This window comes from Phaethon lepturus, unplaced genomic scaffold (genome assembly GCF_000687285.1).
Source record: "Phaethon lepturus isolate BGI_N335 unplaced genomic scaffold, ASM68728v1 scaffold19037, whole genome shotgun sequence".
NCBI classification, from domain to species: Eukaryota; Metazoa; Chordata; class Aves; order Phaethontiformes; family Phaethontidae; genus Phaethon; species Phaethon lepturus.
In genome coordinates, this window is record NW_010554250.1 from 1 (window position 1) to 9,915 (window position 9,915).

At 38.3% G+C, this 9,915-nt stretch overlaps 1 protein-coding gene across 1 annotated transcript in view; it reads left to right on the top strand.

Moving 5' to 3' along the window:
• Nucleotides 1–7: 7 nt before the first annotated feature.
• Nucleotides 8–9,915, top strand: part of DDX43 (DEAD (Asp-Glu-Ala-Asp) box polypeptide 43) — a gene marked incomplete at its 5' end in the record, with an annotated part of 19,155 nt that continues 9,247 nt past the window's right edge. The window contains 9 exons of the mRNA XM_010291798.1: nt 8–86; nt 715–770; nt 1,156–1,273; nt 2,655–2,762; nt 3,306–3,387; nt 5,631–5,787; nt 5,866–5,984; nt 6,279–6,389; nt 7,835–7,976. Coding sequence (XP_010290100.1) covers nt 8–86; nt 715–770; nt 1,156–1,273; nt 2,655–2,762; nt 3,306–3,387; nt 5,631–5,787; nt 5,866–5,984; nt 6,279–6,389; nt 7,835–7,976 — 972 coding nt within the window. The remainder of the gene's footprint in view (nt 87–714; nt 771–1,155; nt 1,274–2,654; nt 2,763–3,305; nt 3,388–5,630; nt 5,788–5,865; nt 5,985–6,278; nt 6,390–7,834; nt 7,977–9,915) is intronic.

Below are 9,915 nucleotides of genomic sequence, written 5' to 3' on the forward strand. Positions count from 1 at the left end.
GCCCCGAGCCACCACCGACCAAGCATGGGATGCTGCAGCCCCCCTCTGCTTCCACCTTGATAGCGCCCTGGTCGGCGCCCTCATAGGTAATAACTGCCACACCCCCACCCTCAGGGTGCTTGGCCCGCTGAGGTAAGCAGGTGGGGAAGAGACCGGGACCCAGCCATGGAGATCCTATGGGCCCCAGCACCTTCCTCTGCGCCCTGAGGACGTGCATTGCTGCCTTCCACCTCCCTGGCCATGGAGCAGCCCCAACCCCTTGTAATTGTCTTACATCTTTCACACCTGGGCAGGGCAGGATGCTTGTGCAGGGTACTGGGTGAAGCGCGGAGCTTGCCCACTTGCCAGGCGAGCTGAGCTTTTCCTCCGTCAGCTGGTTGGGTTGATGTCAGTTTTCTATGGCCAGCAGTCTGTTAAGTGGGCTGAATCCCCTCTCTAGTCACATGGAGGAAGGGTGGCTCTCTCTTGAGCCGGTTTTGCTGCTCCATCTCTTCAAATGACATGGCCTTCCCCCTGCCCCCCATTTGTGTTTTGGCTAATTGACAAAAAAGCAACCTGCCTTTTCCAGCAGTTTGGTGTCACAAGTTCATTTATGGATGCGTGCACTCATATAAAGGTCTTTGGTTTGATCACAACCAAAATACTTACAATATATAGTTTTTGACAGATTTTGGTGTAAATCTATGTAATATATGCAGTGTATCTTTATAACAGGTCGGGGTGGAACTAAAATAAGAGAGCTTGAGGATTCTTCAGGTTCCAGGATAAAGGTACCATGTGCTATGGGTCATCTAGGCCCAGACTCTACTGGGAATGTACTTGGTTTTGCTTCCATGTAAACCAGAATTACTGCAGCAAGTTGAAGAGTGTTGCACTAGCTATAATAATTCTATTCCTTTACAAGAATTGTTGAAAAGTAAATGGAATTTAGGTTGTGACTTGACTGGCATGTGAAAATAGGGAAGGCTTACTGATTTATTTTTTATTTCCCCTTAAGTATGCATTTATTTCCCATTCTTTTAGAAAGGGAATTAAAATGCCTTTTCCAGAGAAGTTCAAATTCAGGAAAAAATCAAAGACTTGTGTTCAGTATATATTCTTGTATAATATTTGTCTTTGTAGTAAAAAAAACTCAGTAAGGTTTTATGAACATAGGTTATTAAGGGAACCTATGGAGCTGAAGTGAAGATTTTTGGCAGCGTTGCAGTGCAAAACAAAGCCAAGATGTTGATTGACGATGCTGTTGCAAGATCTGGGCAAAACTACATTAGAGGTGGTAACGAGAAAGGTAAGGAATGTATTTTGTTGTTTTGTGGTTTTTTTTTTTTAAAAAGGCTGTGGATTGCCTTTCCAATTCTCTACCATATTATTTGGTAGTTTGCTGGAGTGTTTCTATATTATTAGTATTTTAGTAAAGTTAATTAACTTTCACCTTGTTCTTGGACAACAGCATACCTCCTTAAAACTGAAATATCTAGACATCCTCCTTTCTCAGCTGTAAACGGCTTCCCCACTTCAAACTGCCAGACTTCTGTGAAAAATTGTTCCTATGTGTTTTCAACAATTTTAATGAATGCAGGATGTTATACCACTTGGTTTCTTGCATTATCAGTCTGATTCCTCCAAAATACAAGTACTGGTTTTAGTTTGTTTTAATGTAGTATCTGTGCAGTATTAAAATTCAATAAGCTTTTATAAATGTAGTCTATAAAGCAAACATACTGATGAGAGCATGGGTGATGTTGACTTCTTACTACGTTCACAGGAAGTTAGCATTTAAGATTTGGTGTTGCACATCATGCCTCACTTTACTAGGCTTTATTGTTTTAATTTTGTCTGTTACATGGATATGTAAGTAATGATTGTATGTTGAGATGCTGCTTATGTTACTTGTATTTGTCTTGTTTGCTTGTGCAAAAAGTTGTTGGGAGCACATACAACATCCATAGTTGTTGGTCTGAGGGACTGATGAGGATCTGAGAGTTGTGTTTCAGCGTTAGAATAAGGAATGGAGTAATTGTGAGTTTTGAATTAAGAAGTGCCCCAGAAGGTGGACGAGTATGTTTCAAGAAGCTAGAGATAGTTAACACTTCCTTAGTGTATGTGACCCTGTTTTCCCCATGTTTCCTGGTTTTCTACTAATACATCATTGTATTCCAACTTGTATCTTCATTGTAAAACCTTTCTTTCCTAGGAAGTGTTTAACCTCATCAAAAAAAAAAAAGGGGTGTAGAGTGTAGCTACACTGAGACTTTATTATGGTGATGTTGGATGCTTTAGAAGTAGACCTTGTTCCTTCAGCTGTTTACAAATAAAGCTTTCTGTCTACATATGATCTGCTGGGTTCACAAGTTTTTCAAAAGCCTGCAGCACAACAAACCTTATTTACAGCTGGAGGAGCAACATTTCGGAACCTGTCATTACTTTCCTGTAGCTACTTAGCTAAAGATGTTGAACTGGGTTTGTACAGGTTTTACTGATGTTTCAGACTGAGGCCTAGGAAGGAATTTTCCATTTAAATGCTTCATGTCTATTCAAAATCACGTAAGAGGCCTTATAACAGGAAAAGAAAATCAGTTGTTTTGAGAGGGGGTTCCCCCTCACCCTCCAGATGGATTCTATCAAACAGCAGTATTTTTGTATTAACTCCGCAGGAGAAACCTTGGATGCTACCAAGCCTGAAAATAACCCAAAGAAATCAGTGATTAACTGGGCCTCTCTTCGAGAAAACAAAGCTAAATACGAAGCTATGAAGTGGGCAGGTTAGTTTTAAAATTTTGATTGTATGGTACTTGTCTTCATATGATAAATCTATTGAATGCTTAGACGCTTTTAATTTTTGCTTTGCAATGACTGAATCTTTCAGCGTTCAAATTAGTTAAGTATCTGCAGCGAAGTGACCATGTCAGCATTTCTCAGCATGATCGTGGAGGACACTAGCTGCTGTGTGAAGCCTTAAACTTACTACTCAATTGGTATTTTGACTTCACCCTTTGAAAATACTGTTGTTTTGTATGTGACGGCAGCAAAAATCTGAGAATTGTTAAATACTATACTACATATGTTAGTAGAAATTACTTTAGAACTTGACATGTGGAGAAGTGGTTCTTCTTGGCAGATACTTAAGTGTTTGTCTCAGCCTTCATCTTTTACATGAACAACAATAGTCTTCCACCAGTTTTGGCTAGTTTCCTAGTACAAGGCAAAGTCTGGGGTTTGGGATTTCCATCTTAAGCTTTAGTAGACTTACCCTGGAGCTGTAGCATTTCCTCCTGACTCAAGTTTACTTTTTCTGATTGTTTAAGACTTACCTCCAATTGAAAAAAATTTCTATAAAGAATCGTCAAGGACTGCATCTATGTCACAAGAAGAAGTGGAACAGTGGCGGTAAGATCATTTCTATAGGGAATCATCTGCTTGGCAAAAATAACTGTTAAGATAGAAAGCCCAGAAAGTGGGAGGTGAAATACTGAGACAGAAGCATTGATGTTAGGGTCTTGTAATAACTTAGATCTTCTTAGGAATTATAAACAATAACTAGCAGAGAAAGTATTATTAGTTGCTTGGAAAACTAACTTTAGGGATTAACTGCTTCTCCTAAAAGTGTTTGATGTTGTTGACTTTCATAAGGGAGAAAAATCAAGACAGTTCAGTGGCTTTTGGCTGTTTCTATGCATTTCATGAGACAGCATGTTCACATTTTCTAGGTCTTACCAAATATGATTATTCAGGTGTTGAATATGTCTTGGCTGCCATTTCCCCCCCCTATATTTTAGTCAAATACCATAATCAAAACAGATTTTAACTTCTATTACTGTTGTTTTCCTGTTTGTCTCTATATCTTGCCTGTACAAGTGCATCCTAGTGAGTACATGCCTCAGTTAACTGTATCCATTCATTCTGATCCAGCAGTCTACAGCATTGCTTTGCAAGAAAAGCAGATCATTTATTTCAAGTGATTCTGCTCAGGCCCTGGTAGTAGTTTCAACCCTTTTCAGTAGTTCTAGTGAAGATGGTGAACATTCTTGAAATGTTACGGTTTATTACTTTTCTTTTTGCATGGTGTCTGTTTTTGCTCATGCATGCCCACCAGAGAAACCTTGCCAGAGTGAGCGAAGCATGGAATTGACACCTGTTTTCTTAAAGTATATGTACGTGTTATTGTCAGAGCTAGTCAAGGGCAACAAAACATTGTTCTGTAGGTTCAGAACCTGCATTGAGGAGTAGCACTTGAGTGATAAAGGAATGTTTTTCCTTCTTGATCTAATCTGTTTGCTTTAAGGAAAAAAGACTAATTGAAAAAAATATTTCTGTATACATTAGGAGGTTGAATTACCCATTCCTTTCCTAGCCCATACCCTGCTTGAAGTAAAACTATTTGCTGAATGGAATCATAGATTACCAGGTTGGAAGGGACCTCAAGTGTCATCTGGTCCAACCTTTCTTGGTAAAAGCAGTCTAGACAAGATGGCCCAGCAGCCTGTCCAGCTGAATCTTAAAAGTCTCTAGTTGGGGCTCCACCACTTCCCTGGGGAGATGACTGATTCCAATGATTCCAATGGCTTATTGTTCTCATAGTGAAAAATTTTCCTCTTGTGTCTGATTGGAATCTCCCCAGGAGAAACTTTTACCCATTACCCCGTGTCTTTTCCACATGACTTCTTGTAAAAAGGGAGTCTCTGTCATCTTTGTAGCCACCCTTTAAATACTGGGACATAGTGATAAGGTCTCCCCTAAGTCTTCTTTTCTCAAGGCTTAACAAACTCAGTTCTCTCAGCGTTTCCAGGCTTCCCAGTCCTTTGATCATCTTGGCGGCCCTTCTCTGGACCCTTTCCAGCCTGTCCACACCTTTTTGCATAGTGGGGACCAAAACTGGACACAGTATTCCAGGGGTGGCCTGACAAGAGTTGACTTTATCTTTGCGGGAATCTTCAGAAGAGTACAGGACTGAAATGAAGATAAACTACTTCTGCATATTAATACCTCTTAATTATGCAGAGCCTCAGAACCTCAGTTTTATTGTAGCTTTTTATGTGCGTTGTTGTGTTTTGGGTTTTGTTTGGTTGTTTTTTGGGGGGTTTGTTTGGGGTTGGGTTATTGGGGTTGTTTTGGGAGCTTGTCTTACTGACATTATTCTTTTTTTTCTAAACTGTTCTATTTGTGTTTTCTGGAGCATCCAGGCAGCTGCTCTGAAAATATTTGGGAAGGCTTTTGTCAGAGTATAGGGTTCTGACAAAGAAGTCCTATCCATTCTTATGAGTTCTAGGTTGTCTTTAGATTTAAAAACTTGTCACAGTTATTTAATTTGCAATGAAATGCAATAGAAAAATGCAATAGAGCATAATTGGAGGACTGCAGTTCATGTTAATATCCATATATAACTTCAAATTAGTAATTCGTAAGAAAGAATTCTAATTGATGCCTCCAGGGGAAGTGTTTCTGTAGTGAGGCTTTCTTAAAAGTTAGAAGAATAGTCATACGTCTCATTCAAGAGCCTGAACTTGTTCTTCATTGTTCCAAGGACTTTTTTAAAAAAAAAAAAAAAAGTCAGAAAGGCAGTCTTTCGTGTTAACTCTACTTTTTCAGATAATGAGACTTTAAAGCAATTGCACTTCTTTAATTCTACACAGGAAAGAAAATAATAATATAATTTGTGATGACTTAAAAGAAGGTGAAAAGCGCTGCATTCCCAATCCTGTTTGTAAATTTGAAGATATATTTGAACATTATCCTGATATTATGGCTAATATAAGAAAAGTTGGTTTTCAAAATCCTACACCAATTCAGGTACTTCTTCAATTTTAATGACTCCTTAACTGAAGGTTAAGAGAAAAGTACATTTAAGTATTTGTTGTTTTATGTTAGTCCCAGGCATGGCCGATCATACTCCAAGGAATTGATCTTATTGGTATAGCACAGACTGGTACCGGGAAGACATTAGCGTACTTAATGCCTGGATTCATTCACTTGACTTCACAACCTATGTAAGGACTGCTCACATGTCTGACTTTGTTTAGCTGTGGATACTTCCCCACTCCCTGCCCCGCCAACTCCCATGTGATAGTTTTCTAGTAAAGAAGATAATAAATCATAAATGGGGGGGGGAGGGGGACCAAAAAAAAAAAACCAAACCTGGTGGAATAAGTACCAAACTTGTCACCATACATTCTGTTAGTAGCAGTATACTGAGAAAGTCTAGAACAGTATAAAAGTATTCTATGTCAGATGTGGTGGACTTTGGCCTTATATACCTACATTCTAAAGATGCTTTATTGCAGATCCAAAGATCAGCGTGGGGGGCCAGGAATGTTAGTCCTTGCTCCTACTCGAGAACTGGCACTTCAAGTAGAGGCAGAGTGTTCAAAGTACACATACAAAGGAATTAAAAGGTAATTTTACTTTTCGCTTGCTTGTTAATTTTTTTAATTAGTTAAATTTTTTAATTTTTAATAAGTAATTTTTTTTCATACCACTTGTGGCTTAATTCACCAACCAAAATAATTGCATTTGCTAAGAGGGGAGGGGAAGGTAGTAAATGCAGAGTTTGTATTTTCCCAGTTTTTAGAATGCCTGTTTTGACTACTGTCATGGTGAAAATCTATTTCTTATGTAGTTGGAATTCTCTGTATTTTAGCTTTGTCTATTGCTTCTTGTGGACAGTTGAGAAGATTCTAGCTGTGTCTTCTCAGAATCTTGCTGTTAGGTAGCTGTAGACAGTAATAAGATCTCCCTAAGCCTTCTCTTCAGGCTGAACAAGCCTGCTTGACAGCTTCTCCCATCGTGCACTCCATCCTCTTGACCATCTTGGTAGCTGCTTGCTGGACTTGTTCCAATGTGGATATGTCTGTCTTGTAATAGAGCTGAGGGGTAAAAAAAACTTGATATTGTACTGGAGGTGTGGTCTCACAAGTTCTGAATAAAGGGGAATAATGAGTTCTCTCAACCTGCTGGCTACCTTCTCTGTAGTACACAGCTGGCTTTCTTTTCAGTGGGGTTACAGTGTTGAATAATGTCCAGTTTCTTGCCCACCCGAGTCTTTTCTTCAGAGCCGTGTTCTAGCATGTTGGCCCTCAGCCATGGGGTAATTCCGTCCTCACCTTTGCTTTTGTTAAACTTCATGGGATTCCTGTCAGCCCATTTCTCTAGCTTTTTGTGGTCCTCCTGAGTAACAGCCTAGCCCCCTATTGTGTCAGTTGCTCCCCTGATGTGGTTTCATCTGCAAATCTGCTGAGTGCGTAGGTCTTCATTTAAGCTATTAAACGGACATTACTGTACCCCAAAACTTACTTTTAGGGCACTCTGGTAACTTTGCATAGCATTCAGAGTTAGTCTTGTAGTCATCAAATACTGAAACATGTGTTCTGCTTCCGTCCCAAAAATACTAAGGATTTTTACAGAGCATGTTAAGTTTGTGTGTAAGCCTGATACCTTATTGAGTATGCTGATTGTTTTAGTAGCAGAACATCTGACTTTTGATGGTACTGTTCAGAAAATCATGCATTCCTTCATATGTTTATCTGGTTTTGGTATGAATATTTTCAGAACAATCCCAAACATAGCTTAATAGCTGTCTTCCTTGCATGATTACGTTCACTGCAGTTTCAGAAGAAAGCTATTGCTGAACTGTTGAGGGAGTATCATTCAGTGTTCAGTGTTAAGTCCATTATTACTCTATATTTGGCAGTCACATTTACAGTATATCATCTGCATATAATACAGTATTAATACCAGATGATACTTTTTAAAATGAGGCAACATGGTAGCATTTATTTGAAAAAGATTTACTTTAATTGACCCTTAACACGCTGTTTCTGTAAAACATTTTATTTTTCAGTATTTGCATATATGGTGGTGGGGACCGAAAAGGGCAGATAGATGTGGTTACCAAAGGTGTGGACATTGTTATTGCAACTCCTGGCAGACTGAATGATCTTCAAATGAACAACTTCATAAATTTGAAGAGCATAACATACTTGGCAAGTAGCTGATATGGAATGAGGAATGCACCAGTTGGGAAATAATTGACTTAGTGTGAACTTAAGCTTTAACTAAGTTTTCTTTTAAACTTTTTAAGTCTTAATTACAGTACATCTTAACATTGAGATTGCTGTTGGAGGGATGGTTCATATTTACATAATTGCATTGCAGTTGTGGAATATTCCCTAGAAAAACGTAAAATAGGCTTCTAGCACAGTAAGCATTTTAAAGATGCTAAATTGTTATCTCGTATTAGTAATGTTTGCTGTGTTAAAGCTCACTTTGTCAAGATCAGTTATTAATGGATGAAATACCTTTCCCAAGTTGTCTTTTCCTTTTCTTTTAAAGGTTACCAGTAACTCAGGTTGTTATTAGAACTTGTGCAGCAAGCATGAGAGTCACAAACAGATTTTTAAATGTTTGGGTGACTCACTCTCTTTTGATCTCAGTGGGAAATGTCTTCATTTCATTCTTGCCTGTTGCTGTGCTGGACACTTAAAACCATTGCTATTTTGTAAAATACTTTCATATATTTAAATTATTTCTGAGTTGTTTGTTTAACTGGAGACTTGTTGCCTAGTTTGACAGTTTGGGCTGCTTTCCCTTCCTTATCTCCACCCCTACTCCCCTCTAAGGGTTAAATACTTATTTATGCTGTAACAAGTTAGCTCCAATTCTAGCTAATAGTTGTGAGCTTACTGGCAAGGCCAGCATCATTAGAAATTTGGCCATCTGGAAAAAAAGAATATTATTGGAAGATAGAAGTGTAGCCTCATGTAGAGTAACATGTAAGTGCTAAGCAGGAGGAAAAAAGGCCTGAAAACCTGCTTTCTGGAACTATAGGAACATTACTAATCTTTTTCTACCAAGGTGAAGTATGGTCATACTACAGGCATACACTGCTTTGTGAATTAAAGAGTATGTATGTAACCAAAATCAGGTGTTCCAGTATGTGTGGGATATAATATAGTATGACATTACTAAAAAGAATTAGCTATCAAATTGAAAAATAGGGTGATGTAAAGCAGGAGAAAAAACATTTGTTGTTCTACTGCTAGCAGTGAAATATTTTCACAGGATTGAAACTGATGCAAGGACCATGTTTTGCAAAGTGGGTAATGTCTCATGCCTCAGACTTTCTGGAAATGCTGTGCTTGTTTAGGTCCCATGTGAAAAGTTGGACATCCAAAATTCTTTTTTTTTTTTTATATTGCCGTATATTTTTCCTTGTAATTTATTGTACTGTTTAATACATAAGATGCTTTCTGTTTCCACAGCTTCACTGTCAATTTTCAGTCAACAAATAATTTAATCTTGCAGCCTTATTTCAGAGAAAAAAGAGGGATATTGGACTTCAGCTTTAACACCTTGGATGAAGAATGCTCTTCACTGAAGAGCTTAATGTACAGTTTTCATTTAGAGTTATAGGCGAGTCTTGTGAATGCTCCCAAAGTGCACTGAGTATTATTTGCTGGTATGATACAGTTGTTTCCCAAAGGACCTCCAGGGTCAGAAACTGGGATACAATTGTTTAAAAAGAACAAACAAACAAAAAAACAAACTCTGTTAGAGTTAATCATATTTGAATATACACTGTACATAAGGTGAACTGGAGGCAGGGAATTTGTCATCTTGCCTGACAGAACCATGAAGTCGGTTGCAGTCTTGATTGAGATTTTTAGGAACTCATTTATTCAAGATAAGACTGCTGTTTTTCATGATCTCAGAAGAAAGACAATTCTGTCATACGCAGCCTTTTGATTGTTTATAATACATGTCATTTGAAGACTGCTTTCTGTTTTGCTGTGTTCAGTGCATATCAGTATTCATTCATCAGTAATCCGAAGTGCTTTTTTTCTTTGGACCTTATGCTCATAAAACAAAAGTAAGGAAATTGGAGTTGTGCATGAATAATTGTGAAACATTTAGGGGAAAGAG